General features: G+C 45.1%; 1 protein-coding gene across 2 annotated transcripts in view; it reads left to right on the forward strand.

Moving 5' to 3' along the window:
- The window catches only part of RNF144A (ring finger protein 144A), a 116,267-nt gene that overhangs the window by 61,938 nt on the left and 35,008 nt on the right, over positions 1-19,321 (forward strand). For both annotated transcript variants that reach the window (XM_074991229.1, XM_074991230.1), the window contains exon 2: positions 8,055-8,200. In XM_074991229.1, the coding sequence (XP_074847330.1) occupies positions 8,055-8,200 (146 nt within the window). The remainder of the gene's footprint in view (positions 1-8,054; positions 8,201-19,321) is intronic.

The following is a 19,321-nucleotide window of genomic DNA, read 5'->3' on the forward strand; positions in this document are numbered from 1 at the left end:
CTGACTCAGTCGTACATTGTAGCAAGGACTCGAGGACCATGCTCAGAACACTGGGGATGTACACCCCTCCCTATAGGAGGCAGAGATTCTACCCACAACAAAGATTTACACCTACCAATCCCAGCGCTCGCAATATCAGCGGGGTTACGATCAGGGACGCCACCACCAACAACAGCAGAGGACATCCAGGCGACATCCCCAACAAGGATGTATATAGTCGGAGCAAACCCCAAGACAGCAAATTTGATGGTTATGTTGAGGACTGCAATACCAAGAACATCCCTCGCTGCCAATCACAGCATATGTTCCACCACCAACTCAGACATTTTATTGACAATGGGAAAGCATTACGATGGACAAGTGGGTGTTGGAAATTATAGTGAAGGGATATACCATGCCTTTCCGATCCCTGCCCCCACCAAAACCCCTACCCAGTCCCTCTGCAGGGACCTGTCTCATGAGGCAATGTTAAAGCAAGAGGTAGACCATCTCATATGTATAGGGGCAGTGTAGAGAGTCTCGGATGAATTCCAAGGGAAAGGTTTCTGCTCCCGATACATTCTAACAGAGAAAAAAACAGGAGGCTGGAGGCCAGTCCTGTACCTACAGGCTGTCAACTGGTATTTGCGCAAACAGTACTTCAAGATGACTACGATCACCTCCATAGTCATGGCACTGGACGATGGGGATTGGTTTGCAGCCGTTGACTTACAAGATGCGTATTTCCATATAACAATCCATCCGGCACACAGGCGCTTTCTTCACTTTAAAGTGGGCACGGAGCACTTCCAATACAGGGTCGTTCCATTTGGTCTCTCTCCAGTGCTCAGAGTCTTTACCGAGATGCTTGCAGTAGTGTCAGCTTACCTGCATCAGCAGGACTTGTTCATTTTCCGTATCTGAACGACTGCCTTCTGAAAGGGGTCTCACGGGCAGATGTCCTGTGCATGATAGACATCGGTACAAGGACCTTCCTCTCGCTGGACCAAGTCATCAATTTCCAGAAATCAACGACGGAGCCCACACAAAAGATAGAGTTCATAGGGGCACGCCTAGACTCTACTACATCGAGAGTATATCTGCCCGATGCACGTTTTCGTGCCGTCAGATCCTTAGTGCAGGTGATGACGTGCAGCCCCACAGTGCCATTCCTAACTTGCTTACAGCTCCTGGGGCATGTGGGCACCACCACGTTCGTGGTGCAGAATGCCAGACTACATATTCGAGGCCTCCAGCACTAGTTGAGGCCAATGATTCATACCACTCACAAAAAGGTATCGCCCACAATGGTGGTGCAAATGTCTCTGGCATGGTGGGCAGACCCCAAGAACTTGCTGTCAGGGGTACCCTTCCACCAACCGCAAATCGCAGTTTTTGTCACAACAGATGTGTCCCACATAGGATGGGGAGCACACATGGGCAACAAAGTGACACGGGTGATGGTCCCCCACAGAGATGGCAATGCACATAAACATACTGGAACTCACAACAGTGTTCAATGCATGCATGTGCTTCCACAAATACCTGCGGGACAAGGTAGTCAGAGTCAATACCGACAACACCTCTACAATGTTATATATCAATCGCCAAAGCGGAGCCAGATCTTCTGCATTATGTGCAGAGGTGGTCCGACTATGGAATTGGTGCATCGCAAACAACATAATGCTGAAAGCCTCATACCTGCCTGGCGTCTGCAACATGAGAGCAGATTGACTAAGCAGGCATTTTGCTCTCATGCACGAGTGGCAGATCCGCTCTGATCTACTCCGCAACGTATTCGACAGATGGGGGCTTCCCCACATCGACTTGTTTGCCACCTACACCAACAAGAAATGCCCTCAATACTGCTCCAGAGCAGGCATTGGGCAAGGTTCACTAGGGGAAGCCTTCATGCTCTCATGGAAGGGCCCATTGCTGTATGCATTCCCTCCCACAAGGCTCATTCACAAAGTCCAAGAAAAAGCAAGGAGGGAGAAGGCGCGCCTAATACTCATAGCCCCAACATGGGATCGACAGCACTGGTTTCCTCTGCTGCTATGCATGTCATGCTGCCCACCACTCCCCCACCTGATAGTACCAAACCTTCTCACGCAGAGTAAGGGGTCCATAACACACCCTCATCCTCGAATGCTCTGCTTGAAAGCATGGCTAACCCATGGCTCAGTGCCTTAGAGAGAACATGCTCAGAAGCAGTAAAAGAGGTCCTGAAATGCAGTCGACGGGCCTCCACCAAGAAGGCTCATGCACGCAAATGGAAACATTTTACATCCTGGTGTTCATCTGAGCAGTTGACTCCTCTGGAGTCTCCATTCCCACAATCCTAGAGTACTTATTGGAACTGAAACAAGGCGGACTCACTTTATCGTTATTAAAGGTCCATCTTGCAGCTATATCAGCTTTCCAACATATGGAAGATGGGTCAACTGTATTTGCCCATCGCATTACCACACGGTTTCTAAGGGGGCTCGCAAATCTATACCCCCCAGAAACCGTTATTGCCTTCATGGAGCTTGGACCTGGTCCTCGACACGCTGTCTAGACCACTCTTCGAACCATTGGCCCCTGTACCCCTCCGGCTTCTTACCATAAAAGCAACTTTTCTTCTTGCAATTACATCAGCCCTCAGGGTGAGCGAGCTGGCAGCGATAATGGCAACGCCACCCTATACAACTTTTTCGAAGGAAGTGTTGGTTTTACGATTAACACCCGGCCTTCCTTCCAAAGATTGCCGCAGAGTTCCACATTCATGAGCCAATAGTTTTACCATCAGTCTACCTGAGACCGCATACCTCAAGTAAGGAAGTGCGGCTGCATTCACTCTATGTGAGGAGAGCTTTGGCCTTTTACATAGACAGAACTAAACCCTTCCGGAAAACAGATAAGCTCCTGGTGTCTATTGCACCCAGATCGAAAGGGGAAGGCCTATCATCACAAAGAATTTCAAATAACATTTTATCCTGCATAAAAATGTGCTATGAGCCCTGTAAGACCCCTCTGCTAGTTCCGCCCAGGGCTCACTCCACTAGAGCAATGGCGACATCGACAGTCTTCTTCAAAGGAGTTGCATTAGAGGACATATGCAGAGCAGCGACATGGTCATCCTACGACACCTTCACCAGACACTATGTAATACACTGGGTGTTGGATGAGGATACGCGTCTATCAACAGCAGTCCTTTCAAGGGCAAGCTGCACATAAATCTGGTACCCACCTCCATTTTTGGGGTCACTGCTGGGTAGTCACCTAATGTGGGGCACCCACAGGGACCACTTGAAGAAGAAAGAGAAGTTACTCACTTGTGTGGTAACTATGGTTCTTCAAAATGTGTCCCCGTGGGTGCTCCACTACCCACCCATTCCTCCCCACTTCGGAGTTCTGCTTTGTGTCTTTCAAGATCATCCAGGGCGGTTGATAGAGGAACTGGTGTGGACCGGATCGTGCACATGACCGAAAGCGTGCGAAGGACCAACGCGCATCGGCACATGTGCGACCTGACAAGATACAGCTAGAAATCTCAGATCTGTGGCACCGGGGCGAGCCGGACACCTAATGTGGAGCACCCACAGGGACACATCTTGAAGAACCATCGTTATCACACAAGTGAGTAACTTCTCTTTTCTCAGCTTCTGTTGGTGTTGGTAGCTGGATGGTCTTATTACATTTGTGATGCGGGGATTTGTTATTTATATTGCGGTGTTGTCCCAAATGTGCTGAGCAAGCACAAAGAAGGCCACAGCCTGTGCCCTGAAGAACTTAATGCTCTATACTTGTCAACAGAGAGAAAAATACAGTGCTGGATTTGGCAAACATTTTTCCACTAACAGGTTGACATGTTTCTTTACTCTTGGTTATGTGCCACAGATAAATATGAATATTTTCTTACTAGTGGTTGCCAGACTTCCTTCCAAAGAATGTGCTAGTAAGAACTTGGCAGAGATTCAAGCTACAATGGGTAATCATTTTGGAAGCTTTGGATTAAGAGTGTAGAAAACTGAGAGAGAAGGAAAGAGAAATTCTTGCATATATGCCTGTTTTTAAAATGTGTGAAATGCTGTACTATATTGAGAAATTGAAATTTAATTCTTGGGGAAGAAAATGACATTAAGCAATAATGATTCTTGAGAAGAACGTGAGAACAACTGGTGGTTTCATAGCATTGCATTATAATTGCACTTGATGTTTATCTTCCTTTGCTGTGTCTCCTTGACACAGACTGAATGTTAGTGTGTTAGTTGCTGGGAGCAAACCTGTAGAGGCACCCTCTGCCTGTCATCTGAACCTTATGCCAAATTCTCCTTACTTACGTCTTTAGTCTCACTCAGATTCTGTAGAGTCTCATGCATCTGATTAAGTGGGTCTTTGCCCATGAAAGCTTATGGTCCAAATATCTGTTAGTTTGCAAGGTGCCACAGGACTTGTTGTTTTTGAAGATACAAACTAACTTGGCTACCCCTCTAGTACTAAGTTCAAGAGCCATCAATCAAATAGCAGCTGTTCTAGGTAACCAATTTCTGCTGAATGCTGAAGTGCTTGCTTGAGACAGATGTCACAGAGAAATAACTGAGGAAGAAGAGATGTTTCCAAATGAGATGGCAAAACAAAGGAAACCTATTCAGTCTAAATGTAACTGCAAGAGAAAAGTTGTTGCAGTAAGGCACCATGGAAGGACACGGACAGACAAGTTGTGGGGGCTGGAATTGTCTCCATGCTTGTCCCTCCTAGTGACTAACCTCAGATTTGTTTGAGTTTTTTGTTTGAATTGCTTGAGCTGTCACCCTTCGCATGGGCTGGAAATCCCACAAGAGCCTGTAGTATTTTGGTCATCCTGAATAAAGCAAGTGCATCCATAACTCACATATCTCTTCCCTCATGTGCGTTCTTATTCGTCCTTCTGTCTGTTATCATAAGAAACACATGCCAATGCACAGGAGCCCAATGCACTCATAAGTGATGCTGGTGCAAACTCAGAAGTGTGTGTGTGTGATCATTCAGATGCTTCATGGAACTGTGTGTAAATGTAAAAATGTCAGGTGAATTAGCATTTGGTGTGGAGAAATCATTTTTGTTGATGTTTATTCCTCTAATACATGTAGTAGGGTTAACAAAAAGGAAACTGTTTTTTATCTGAGCCTTACTGCTAAGCCTTGCAAAGTGCTAAAACCTGCGGTTCAGCTTGTGACACTGCAGGCCTGGTAGTGCTGGGAAATGCACAGATATAGAGAGAGGCCAGGGCAACACTAGGAGGTAAAATTGATTTTTAGATATGCAAATACAGCTACGGGAATTGTGTAGTTGGAGTTGACTTATTTATAATCAAGTTTTGCCACTGTTCATGCAGCAGGAGGTTGATGGGAAAAACTCTCCTGTCACCTTTACTTACTCCTAACGAGAGGTAGGAGTGCTGGTGCCGATATAGGTGCCCTGTAAGTTCAATTTAGTGCATCCCTACTAGGCATGCTAAATCAAACTCAGAAAGATTGAAGAGTGATCGATCTTCTCTCTAGTGAAAACATACCGTAAGTTAGAGCCATGTGCTTCCTGGCTGATTAAAGCTATCGTAGAAAAGCTGTGGCCATTTTTTGTAGCAGTCATTTCTTTCTTGAGGGAAGGCAAGGTATGGACATATCTTGGAAAAAATAGCATAGACGCTGCTCAAGAAAGTATTTTCTAATGTAGGCAATCTTTCTAGGTCTATCGACCTTTTACGGATGGCTCTTTTATTTTTTTTTTTTTTGAATGTTATCTAACTTCACAGATCTGGTAAAGCATTCCCAGCAGCACCTGAGACCTGGGGTCTTAGACCTGAGGCATTTTTGTTGGGGGCATACTCTGAGCCAATTTGCTTTCTTTCTGAGTGGTGATAGGCAGCTGCTCATCTCACCTAAGGTCTGTGTCAGATTGGGGTTCCACAAGGTCCTGTTTTGTCACCCACTTTTGTGGGACCTGCATGCAGGGGGGATTAATGAGGAAGTGTGGGTGCCAGTGTGGTCAGTATCCTGATGGCCCCTAGCTTTACATTCCAGTCCCATTTAAGTAAGTGCAAAGTGCCTATACCCAGTGTCTAATAGAGACTAGAGCATGGATGAGTACTAGTCCATTTGTTTAGGTCTCTAAAATCACTCTGAAATAAAAGTGGTGATGCAGTCAACCTGCCGCTGGTTGTAGGAACAAAAATATTGGCAAATATTGGTTCTTACAATGCAGTGCAGCTTAAGGAGTGGACATAGTGAATACTGAGCAATCCACAAAGGTGATTGCTATCAGTAGAGGTTCTCAGCCTGTCTGGTCTTAAGGCATCCCTGAGTCTCAGCCTCCACTACAGAGGAGCGCATGTGGCCGCTCTCCTACAATAATGACTAGATGCTCTTAATGGAAGCCACACCCAACTGCAAATAGTTTCTCAAACTGTCTCTTTGGACAGATCATGAGTTGTATCATATTTGGCTCTACTAGTGCAGTGCAAAGGCAGCGCACATATTCCAAGAGAGGAGAAGGGAGAATTTTGTTTTTCTTTTTAAATAAGCAATCAGACAGGGTAAAAATAAGAAGGGTTGCCTTACCTCAGCCAGGAGAACAGGTGACTGCAACGTTGTACCATTTGAAGCATGAACTCAAGAGGAAAATAAGTGTGTCTGAGGCCGTACTGTATGAGTTATGCTCATATGTATTTGGTAGGCCTCGCTTTGTTAATTTTCAACCATTGAAGTGTCACTTTGTAGACAAGAGCCTGCAGCTGACTGGCATAAGCAGCACATCACATCCATACACACACAAGCCTCGTGGAATTTTCAGTTAATTACTACTTTGCAATTACAGCTTAAAACATCCAATGATTTTAACAATGGCTGAACTGAAATATTGTTTGCCATGGATCATGTTTGCCCTGAACAAAGCCTTTTCCAGAGTGTATTAACACTCTGTGGCATTTTCAGTGATGGAGAGTGACAGTTCTTTAGCTAGAAAGTAGAAAAAGCAATGAAAGCCTATTCTGTGTTGCCTCACCACTGAGCCTTGCCACTTACCTGGGAGATCTCCTCTGCAGAGAAAGAGGGTTGCTTACTCCTTGGTCCTTCTCCTGAGGTAATTGATAAAGGTCCCTGTTAGAAGCAATTATTTGTGAGAGGGTTTTGGTTAACTGCCCACTGAGAAATGGATAGAGCCCACACGTTCATTTATACAGGCCATGTAAGTTAACCTTTTCAGATTTTTGGGCATGGCCCAAATGGACCAGAATTAAATGAATGACCTGCAAGTGAAATTTTATGACTGAGCTATACACTTGTATAATTAATTGACGTTCTGGCACTGTGATGCTATACTTGTTTGCTCATGAAAGGCCTGACTGAATCCCCTTGAAGCTTGTGGAGATATTCTCAGGGCTAGATTTTCAATTTAAGTTAAGTAGGCATCTAACTATACAGGTAGGCACCTAGTGAGGTTGAGTAAAGCAAATTAGGCACCTAACTCCTACTGACTCCAGTCAGGCTTAGGCACTTAGCTTTCCGAGGCACTCTTGTAAATCCCTTTAGACACTTAAAAACCTTTGTAAGTCTGGCCCCCAGTGACTTCAGTTAACTTTGTATAAGGCTCTCATATGGGATGGAGGCTCAAATGTGGGTGAAAGGAAGCTGGTATACATTGTGGAAGAAAGATGGGGGCAGAATTATGGATGGGGTAGTTGGAGTTTAGTGTGTATCTTTCAGCAAAGAAAAATCTGCAACTAGTAGGATAAGGATGTTTCTTTGTCAGCCATTCTTGTGGTCACTTTGCTTGTATGATGCATCCCTTTTCCCCAGTTCTCATCTCTCTTTTGTCTCTATAGCTCATGTGTTCTCTCAGGTCTGGGACTGCACCTCTGAGGTGAATGCAATTCAGTATGTTATATACTACTCCAGTATATAAAATAGTAACTATTTAGTATGTTTAATTTCCTAAAAATTGGCAGACAGCACAAATATTGAAAATAAGTCCTTCTACTGGCCAAGGCTACTAGTAAAATTTCTAATGGAAGTGTTTTTATTTTTGTCATTTTTTGTTGTTGGTTTTTCTTTCAGACTGCTCTGCAATGACTACAGCAAGATACAGGCCTACCTGGGATTTGGTACTTGATCCTTTGGTGTCCTGTAAACTCTGTCTTGGGGAATATCCTGTGGAACAGATGACGACAATAGCACAATGCCAGTGCATCTTCTGTACTCTGGTTAGTTTGCTCTTTTCTCTACTATGCATTTGCGAGAGTTAGTTTGTCTGTCTGTTTGTCTCCAAGCCAGGGGACATGTACCACTCTCCTGGCTGTGCCTGCTGCAGAGGCCCTGGAGAGAGACTTCACCCCGGCCCTAAGCTGCTGTGGTGAGAAGGGGCTGGGTTAGTCCTCTCTCCCCAGGGAACCCTGTCTATTGCACTCCTCAGCCTCAGCCTCACCCCAATGCAATGATTTAAATGAAGAAAAACATAAATTGAGTTACAGGCCCAAACAATGTCAGACTAATCTAGTGGGTGTGCGCATATATAAAATATAGCCTTGTTGCATCTCCAGGTGAGGATGAAGCATTATGTTAATGTAAGTTTTCGTAGAGTGTAGTTCATCAACAAGTGTTGGAGGTGCAGAAGATCACCAAGCATTGGAAGCGCAACAGTGCCATGGAACCTTTAGGCCCATGGGGTACTGGGCAACTCCCACCCTGTGAAAATTACCTAGAGCCAGGCTCACATTTCCCAGTTTGGAAGGTGAGAAGGACTTAGAGGATGGCCAGTGGCAGGAGAGAATTATCTGGTACACCTGCATTCACACACAGACTCAGTGGTCATAGATCCTTGTGCAATAGGTATGTAAGGAGTTCTATTGGAAATTCACTAAGAACAACAGGAAAAACTCACTAAGTCAGGCAGCTACGTTCTGCTCTGTGTAAGGGAACAGAGCCTGCCCCACACCTACCTCTTCAGGAGGGCCCCTAAAGCCCCACCCCTCCACGTCAAACATCCAAAATAGCAAGCAGTAGGGACTATATGACTTTCTTTCATGCACAACTGCCCCACCCTCTCCTCCCCAGTGGTGATTCTCTCTCTACTTGCTGCTACTCTCTTTACTGCCTGCCCTGCTGAGGAGAGAGCATATCATCAATCTCACGGCTGCCATATTCTTTCCCATAAGAAATCATTTTTCTGTGGGGAAGCAAAGATATCTGCAAGAGCCATGAATTATGCACATAGAATTCTGTGCTGTTATTTAGTTTTGTTTTACCCCTAAATGATTTCTGAGAGCCCAGAAGGCAGTGGAAGTGTTAGTAATGTGCTAGACAATTTTGACCTCCCATGGTCCGGCAAATTCTCTTGTCTGGCACTGGGGAGAGAAGTTCAACCTGTAGTTGTCAGAAGGTTTTTAAAGTGATACTTAACAAGCAGCAGCATCAACACGTTGTACAGAAATCAACTGACTAATGCTCTCAGAGCTGCTGTGTGACACGAGGCAACATCCTCATTTTATAGATGGAGAAAATGAAGTAGAAGAGCTGCAGGAGCAGAGAGGATAAGGGTGAGAAATTGGATGTTTCTGTTTAACAGCAGTGTTTCAAACAAAGAAATCAGAGAACCCTATTAACATCTGCACTGATTTGTTTTTTACATTGACTATCCTAAAAACAAGACACCAACTAAACACCGTTCATTGAAGTCACTTACTATTTGTTATTGCTGCCTTCTCTTCTGATCCTCTCATTTATGGCGCTTCTGCATTCTCTGTTTTGTTAAGATGAACTGTTTTTGCTGTGCTTAGTAAGGGTTCTTTTTAAGGCTTCCCCTCGGGTGCCCTCATTTCTTCACACGAGTGCTTTGATGAGTGTCTGCACTTTTGTGTGTGGAGTGTATGCCCCAAACATGTCCAGTATTTCCTTATGATTCTGCTACGGATGAACTGCTGGTCAGTGACTCTTGGGTCTCTTTGTTGGTGATAAGGTCATTCTAACCCGGTGGTCTCCAGGGTTTTTGTGGCTCAGATCACATTTTGAATGTCAGGGCAGCCCAGGATGACCCTGTCTCTTCCCCGAGGCCTCACTTCTCCCTGAAAGCCCTCCCCACTCACTCCACTCCCTGCCCCTCTCCCCTGCATTGACCCTCCCTCAGCCTCACTCACTTTTTACTAGCCGAGGAAAGAGATTGGGCTTTGCGATGGTTTGCAGGCTCTGAGATGGGGCTGAGGGATTCAGGTACAGGAGGGAGGGAAGGTGCAAGCTCTGAAGGGAGTTTGGGTGCAGGAGAGAGCTTGGGGATGGGCAGAGTGTTGGGGGTGCAGGAAAGTATACAGGTCCCTGGCTCTGAGGGGGCGGTCAGGGCAGGGCTGCAGGAGGAGATGAGAGTGCTGGCTCTGAGGAGGTACTGGTCTGGGGCAGTATGTAGAGGGTGCAGCAGGGGGTATGGTGTGCTGGCTCTGGGAGTGGGGTGCAGCCTCCCGCTGAGCAGCACTTTTTACCGGCGGCTCCGAGTTGGTGAAGTGGAGCTAACACAGGCTGCCTGTCTGCCCTGGCCTGCACCATTCCAGGAAGGGGCCAACAAGTTTATGTGACTTCTGTGGGTTGGGGGTGGGGTGCATGTGGTTCCTCCCAGGAGCAAGAGGGAGCAGCGTGGGGATGAATCTCTACACCCGTGCAGGCCCGCAGTGCTGGAGGGCCTCAGGAGTGTGAATGCACATATCCTGCAATCCTCCAAAGTATAGGGAACTATTAACCCACTTGCACTGATGGGGAACTGAGAGAGCCTGACTTCCCCAAGGTTGGACAGGCAGAGCTTGGAATTCAGTTGAGAATTCTTGAGTGCCTTAAACACAAGGTCTCAGTCCTTGCCCTGACATGATTACAGTTTAACAAATTACATTGAAGTCTGCAATTGAATGTATTGAGGGCCAAATCCTAAACCTGTTGAAATCTGTGGAAAGGCACCTGTTGACTTCATTGGTCTTTGGATAGCGTCTAACTACAGTAGACCAGCTAATCCTTGTACATCTCCACCATGTCAATGGAAATACACCAGTGAAATATTTAACTTGATGTGTTTTAAGTTCTTGGCAAATGAGTGTATGCAATGTTTTTGTCTAACTAATACAACAGAAATAAAAAATAAGAATGGAAAAAAGTATGTTACCATATTGGTTAAAATGTGAATGGTACTTTTGTGATAATTTTATCTGTGTTCATCCTAGAGTCACTTTAGAAACAATTGTATGTAGAGAGAGCAGGAGTATTTTACTCATAAAGCAATCTTTCAGTGTAGTACCATCAGTATAGAAGCAGAATTTAGATCAATACATAGATTTGCACAATGAGAATATTCTACTGTTGAGGAATCTTGCCCCCTCCCTGAGCCCAGATGTGCTGGGGTCAGAATCTGGTGAGGGATTATATGTCCTCTTCAACACAAATAGCACAACATTGCTGTTCAGAAAGATAGAATGAGGGCATTGTTTTCTGTTGCTTGACTTGCCAATGAATTGAATTGAGCAGATTATGTCTTATCAGCAGAGGAATAGCAAAGACATTACAATTAAGCATCATATTATATTTAGCCAATTGTGATTGTTAGTGCAGTACTCCATTATGGGCTTTACCAATCTGATTGCTAATGACTGTGAGCTCCCTCTAAATTTTGTGTACACAGTGCACTCCTATGGGACTATATCAGCAGCGGTGTAGTGTAGTGTGCTATAGTAACAAAAGTCTAGGGAAGAGGGGAGGAAAACAAACCACCTGCTGTTAATGTCCTTTTGAATGTTGGTCACAGGGACAGCTGTTATCTTTGTCCTCCTGGAAGCCAAACTGTGTCTAAGCTTTTGTTGTTTTTAAAGCTATAGGGCCAGTTTTCCACCCCAATGTACCCAAAGCCGGTTGTAATTTTACATTCTACCAACAGGTAAAGTTACAATTCATCAGGAGCCTAAATTTAGCACATGCCGCAATACAATTTCCTCCTCTATTCACAAGGTTTAAAATGAATAAAAAACAAGCTGTCCCGTAACACCTTCAAGCATAGCAAAATTAGTTATTAATTAATGAGCATTTGTGGGACCCATGAAAGATGGTTATCTAATAAATTATTTTGTTAGTCTTTAAGGTGCTTACAGGATTGCTTGTTTTTGTGAAGCTAAAGATTAACATGGTTACCCCTCTGAGGCTATGTTTTGAATAATACCTTTTGTACTTACCAAGACAAAGCCCTTGGGCAAAGTTCCCATTGGTTTTCTCATTGTTTAAAACTTTTCTTTTCTCACACTATGCCGATCACCCTGAACTCTTGAGTTTCTTCTGTAGGAACCTCATGTATCACCTGTGACTTGTGGTTCTTCTTCCTTCACCTCCTCATGTGTGGCAAATGTGTGGGGATTTTTTTTTTTAAAAGAATCCATTTTTATACCCTTACGGTGTTTTGTTTTTTTTTTTTTTTATAGAAGCAAGCATGAGGTCAAAGAAGCATGCGTGGCATTTGCAGTAGAAAGTGGTGTGGTTTTGAGGTGGTGCTGAGCTCTTGCCCAAGATTGCTCCACAGCTTTGGACAATGTCCCAGAAAGTTCTGCCTTGTGTACTGAGTAGCTTCACCCTTGTGGACAGCTCCTTTGGCTCTGAGGAATGCAGGTGCCAACCGCAGTCCTCAGCTCTGCAGACCTGACTAATCTTTCCAGAATCCTATCCTCTCTGATTTCTCTGTCAACTAGATAGAAGCATATGAAACTGTCTTTTACTCTGAACTCTGCCTGACATGTGGGTAGTGTCTCCCAGCTGTCACTGGGCCCCTTTCACTAAAACTACCATCTGCCTCGCTTTGGCCTTCCTGGTTCCACCACTACCTGAGTAACTCAGGTCATTGATTTATTTAGGCCCTTTTTCATTGCTGCAGCTTAAAGATATTTACCTTATAAGAGCAGAGTCTCCCCTTCCTTTCAGTACCTTGCATTCATGATCTTCTGATAACTGGCAGTGGCCACTTTCCTTCTGTCATCATGATTGGCACAGAGTGCTCAGAACTGCTTAGGTCTTGGGTTGGGAGTCAGGCAAGAGAGAGACTCAGTTATCTTGTCTTCCCTCATTCCAAAGCTGTAGATCCTCCACCTCCTTCTGTAGGGATGCAGACTGAAGAAAGAACAGTTGGGAAGTGAACAGATAAGGTTGGCTTCTCTCCCAGTTAGGCACTGGTTATCTCTGGTTGCCAGGGGAAACCTGCCTTCGGGAGACATCTCCCTGCTGTGAGACACCACTGTTCTAAAGCCAGGATCTCTGCCCCCTCCAGCGAATAGTGCTATCCCTATCATTTTAAAGTGTGTGGTTTTCAAGAGATTTTTTTCCTTGTGAATGTTTGCAGGGATTCATAACATTTTAATGGACCTGTTTCCCCATCCTCACCAGCTAGCTCTTGGCAAAATACTAGCACTTGCTTCTATGTCTTTGAGCCTTATTGAGCAAATCTTTTGTTTGTATTAACTCAGAATTATTCTTCACTATTCCTTTGTGTTGCATCAAACCCTTTCACTACACAAATTCAAGGACTCTTCAGGCAAGATGAATGTAACAGGGGAGTTGTTTGTACAGCATCCAACACAATGGCTCCTGAGGCATGACTGGAACTCTGAAGTGCTACCAAAATTTAAAAAAATAATAATAATGAACATTAGGAGTCTGATGCCTGTTAAAGATTAACAAATTAAGTAGTCTAATCATGGAGCAGGGGTCTGCAACCTGCGAACCTATGTCTCTGGAGCCATATGCGGCTTTTTAAGGAGTTCTTTGCAACTCCTGATGTTGTTATTGCAAAGTTTAAAAAAAACAAACAAACTCCTAATTACATTTGATAAACAGTGAATGTCTAAAAGCCTCAAAATGAGCCACTCATATCTCCATAGCAAACAATGTGTGATCTCACAGTGCTGGATAACTCTCCCAACTGTCCTCCCAACAGAGAGAAGGTTCAGGAGTGAAAGTCAGGAAGACAGTGGTACATACATGCACATAAAGTGTGAGGAAATAGAATATGTAAAAAGTTTCTGGACATCCTGCAGTAAACAAGTCATTGTGTTTGCTGTTCTTAAAATAGGAGTTACAAAAAGTATAGTTTGACATTATTTATTAAGAACTGTCTCTTATTCATATGCAGTGCGGCTCTTGAATTATGATTATTATTATTACTACTACCGAATTGGAAAAATATGGCTCTTCTTGCTATTTTGTTTGCTGACTCCTGTTCTAGAGGAATGAACTTGAGCTGGGTATCATGGACTCCTGACTTTCTGTCAGGCCTTGGTGCAGTCTGTTCACCTTACTCTTTGCTGTCATGTGCAGCATGAGGTTAATACTTATCTTCATCATTTGGATGCCATGATGAAAATTAGTGGGTTGTTATCTGTGTAAGTTTGGAATATGTAAAGTGCAGGCCAGGTATATACTTCTCCAAAACCAAGAACATTCATCCTGCTGTGTCATAAGAAATCAGCCTCCAACTGCATCATATGGGAAACTGTAATCTGTTGGCAATAATGGGGGGAGGGGTTAGAATTCCTTCCTACATAGAGAGTTGTTGAAAACAAACTAAAATCTTTAAAGAATATATGCAGTTTATGTGAATCAAAATAAAACTAGAAGCCATCTTCTTTAAATATTATATATTTTTTCTTCACCAAGAGCTACAAACTCTTTTATTTACTGTCACTTAGGAAAGGATTCAGTGGCCTTCCTTTTTTTTAATAATAGAAGTGCTGAAAAAGTAAACGTAAGAGCAACTGATGAATTGCTCCAGTGGCCTTAGATTCTGACTTGGAAATACTGTTCGTGGTGATTCACAGTGACATCTTCATCATCTGGATCCATGGGACGGAGGCTGTTGAGGAGTTTCACCGTGATTTCAACAGTTTTCACCCCACCATCAGCATTAGCCTGGACCAGTCCACACAAGAGATTCACTTCTTGGACACTACTGTGCAGATAAGAGATGGTCACATAAATGCCACCCTGTTCCGAAAACCCACAGACCACTATACTTATCTACATGCCTTCAGCTTCCATCCAGGGCATACTACACAATCCATTGTTTACAGCCAGGCACTAAGGTACAACGGTATTTGCTCTGATCCATCAGACAGAGACAAACATCTACAAGACCTTTACCAAGCTTTCCTCAAACTACAATCCCCACCTAAGGAAGTGAGGAAGCAGATTGATAGAGCCAGACGGTTACCCAGAAGCCACCTGCTACAAGACAGGCCTTGCAAGGAAAACAAGAGAACACCACTGACCATCACATACAGCCCCCACCTAAGGCCTCTCCAGCACATCATCAGTGATCTGCAACCCACCCTGAACATTGATTTTTCACTCTCACAGACCTTGGGAGGCAGGCCTGTCCTTGCCTACAGACAGCCTGCCAACCTTAAACAAATCCTCACCAGCCACTACAAGTCACAAACCAATGTCTCTAGGCCTGGAACCAGCCCCTGCAACAGTCCTCACTGCCAGCTCTGCTCACATATCTACACCAGTGACATCATCACAGGACCTAACATCAACCATACCATCAGGGGCTCCTTTACCTGCACATCTACTACTATAATATATGCCATCATGTGACAGGAATGCCCCACTGCAATTTACATTGGCCATACTGGACAGTCTCTTCATAAAAGAATAAATGGACATAAATCAGACATCAGGAATGGTAATGTACAGAAGCCCTTGGGGAAACAGTGCAATCTCCCTGGACACTCAGTGGCAGATTTGAGGGTGGCAGTCCTGAAACAAATAAATTTCAGAAATCAAATGGAGGGACAAATCTGTGAGCTGCAGTTTATTTGCAAATTTGACTCCCTTAACCAAGGATTAAACAGAGACTGGGAGTAGCTCGCAGCTTACAAAGGCAGCTTCTCTGCCCTGGGTGTTAAGATCTCCCCATTAGACTCTGACAATGGCTCATATCCCCCTGTGTGATCTGACTTGTTTTTTACTCTTTTGATAAGTACTGTTGATACTGGGCCATTTCCTCCTTGATGAACAGACCTTGTCAGCTCTGGCCCTCCCTTTTCCTGGGACCCCATTCTTTAAATACCCCTCTGAAACCACCACCCCAACTCATGCATCTGATAAAGTGGGTCTTTGCCCACAAAAGCTTATGGGCTCCAAAATATCTGTTAGTTTATAAGGTACCACAAAACTTCTTGTTCTCGAAGCTACAGACTAACATGGCTACCTCTCTGATACTTGAGTACTTAGCAGTGTTTAATGAATTTGTGGTGGTATTATGTTTATAGTTCTGTCTGACAACAATTTTCAGAAGGGGACTTGGGATCAGACTGACTGACCAAGTCTCCCAGTATGTTAGAGAGACTTCAGTTTCCAGATAATTGATTTAATAATCCTGTTGCCCATATAAAAGCTACATAACGCAGAATGATACGTGTCATCCACACCTACAAGTCAGTGAAAGAGACAGATGCATGTTTGTGCAACACACAAGCTTGCGGATAGTGAGGTTGACTTCTGTTTTTGCTTTTGCCAGAGGAGGTTTGGGGCTTGGCAGTCAGTGGCAAGGTAGGGGAATAGATTTCACCTGTGAGGATGCAGTGTTGTGTGTGAGCCCAGGCAACACAAAATGAATGGAGCAGGGTTGGACTGTAAGTCTGGGATGGGGTCATTCTCCCCGCAGCTTTGGCTGCAGCTGCAAGCAAGGGAAGGGGGTCCAGTGAAGGAAACGATCCAACTCACCTTGGAAGTTTGAGGATCAGTTTAGTGGGTGAGGGGTTATGTCCTGTTTTCCCCAGACATTTGGATGCAGCAAGAGAGGGACTGAGAAGGGAGTGGGCCCATGATCTTCTGTACTACTACTTCAGACACCCTGCTGAGAGTCTATAAGGTGCCTCAGGACTTATTGTTGTTTTTGAAGATACAGACTGGCTCGGCTACCCCTCTGATACCTGCTGAGAGCGAACATCTTTTTTCCCCTTCCCTGGGTATAATTGCAGCTGTGCCTCCCCAGATGCTGCCTATGGCTGAGATAATAATAGCCTGGCGGAGAGATGGGTTGCAGCTTTGTTCAGCTCACTGTGTGGGAGTACAAGGCACTGGGTGGGGAGGGAGACTGAATGGGCTGGGGGTGAGCTAGGGACTGTTAGTGGGGCTTGCAGTGGAATTGTTACTGGGGTTAAAGGGGCAGTGGGATTAGCAATGAGGGGTGAAGGCAGTGTCAGGAGAGAACTGGGTTTAGGAGCGGGAATGCATCCTGAGATTAACGTGAAAATATAGGTGAGTGTGTCAGGAACTCACATTTGAAAATGGGATGCAGCAGTGAGAGAGTGGGAGCAGAGAGCCCAGTTCCCAGCTGTTTGTTGTCGGTGCACGACCATAGAGGACAGGCATACTGGCTCATTTCACTTTGCCTCCCATCATGCCGCAGCAGGACCAGAAAGAAGTACATCACACAGCTCCCTGCCTAGATGTCATGCCCCAAAATGTAGGTGGAACTTGGCCGGGTAGGTTGCAATGCACCATTGGCTGTCTTTAGAGTGACTGTCCATAGTGACCCATGAGTACCTGATGTGCAATGGTGAGAGGCACTCTGCTCAGAACTGACTGGGGCATCTGCTGGACTATTATTTATTTTCCATTACTGTGGTCAGGACCTTGACCTCACAGTACTGTGCACAGTGCAGACACCCCTAGAAATAAGGTCTCTGTGCTCATTTTCTGACAAAGGCTGGGATTTACAAAGATGGGAGTGATGGGTCAAAATCATGTATGTAGAATATTTTGTATTCGTAGATTAGCTTCCACTGTCTGTCCTGCTAAGCACATAAAATGCCAAATACCCCCATCTACTCCTCCAGCTATTATTAACTGGCTGATTTCTTACAAGCATCACAACAAAAGTGAATCCTGAGGTTTTTAATTTTAGATACGGCTTAGACAGTCCAAGGGCAGTGTTCCCTTCCTCTTCTTTCTTGAGATATTTGACTGGAAACAGACTTATGTTTTTCAACTTATTTATTTCCTGCTTCATGGTCTTCTGCACTGGCATGCTAATGATTTCTGGAGCCATCAATTATGATGTCTCAAAGGATATTTAGCTTCAGCTGTGCTACGTCTTGTACTGTAGAAGCCAACAGGTCTTCTCTGCAGAGAAACCTGTGTATAACCCCACCTTTGATGGTGGAGCAAGGAGGACTGTATAGCCGTGTCTACACGTGCACGCTACTTCGAAGTAGTGGCACTAACTTTGAAATAGTGCCCGTCACGGCTACACGCACCGGGCGCTATTTCGAAGTTAACTTCAACGTTAGGCGGCGAGACGTTGAAGTCGCTATCCTCATCAGGAGATGGGGATAGCGCCCTACTTAGGGACCGTGTAGTCGTTGCGCGTCCCGCAACTTCAAAATAGCGGGGTCCGCCATGGCGACCATCAGCTGAGGGGTTGAGAGACGCTCTCTCTCGAGCCCCTGTGGGGCTCTATGGTCACCGTGGGCAGCAGCCCTTAGCCCAGGGCTTCTGGCTGCTGCTGCGGCAGCTGGGGATCCATGCTGCAGGCACAGGGTCTGCAACCAGTTGTCAGCTCTGTGTATCTTGTGTTGTTTAGTGCAACTGTGTCTGGGAGGGGCCCTTTAAGGGAGCGGCTTGCTGTTGAGTCCGCCCTGTGACCCTGTCTGCAGCTGTGCCTGGCACCCTTATTTCGATGTGCGCTACTTTGGCATGTAGACGTTCCCTCGCAGCGCCTACTTCGATGTGGTGCCGCGCAACGTCGAAGTTGAACATCGACGTTGCCAGCCCTGGAGGATGTGTAGACGTTATTCATCAAAATAGCCTATTTCGATGTTGCTACATCGAAATAAGCTATTTCGATGTAGGCTTCACGTGTAGACGTAGCCTATGTGACTTTGACACCCATGGTTTTTAGGGCACCTCCCTCTGCTCATACTAGTGCAGAAGTCTTGTAATGCTGTGCAGTGGTGGTTGTATTGCCCAAGGATAGTAGGTTTCAGCAAGGCACAACAGAGGAACGCTTATCTGTTCCCTTAACACTGTTCCCTAGGGGTGTTTTGTTACAGCAGTGGGGAAAAGAGCAGGCACATGACTTAGAGCCCTATCAAATTCAAGGTCCATTTTGGTCAGTGCTTTTGCTCATTGACCATTATTTCAGCTTATTAAATCTTGCATTTTACAGTGGGGCAGTATGTGGAAGGAGTGCATGCATGGTCACATTCCCCTCCCTACAATGCTGAAGCGGTGCAAGGGGCCAGTTGCAGATCCAGAAAGGTGAAAGTGGAGCCAGAGCTTTTTTAGTTCCAGCTAGAGGAGTACAATGGCTG

This window comes from Carettochelys insculpta, chromosome 3 (assembly GCF_033958435.1).
Source record: "Carettochelys insculpta isolate YL-2023 chromosome 3, ASM3395843v1, whole genome shotgun sequence".
Taxonomy (NCBI): Eukaryota; Metazoa; Chordata; order Testudines; family Carettochelyidae; genus Carettochelys; species Carettochelys insculpta.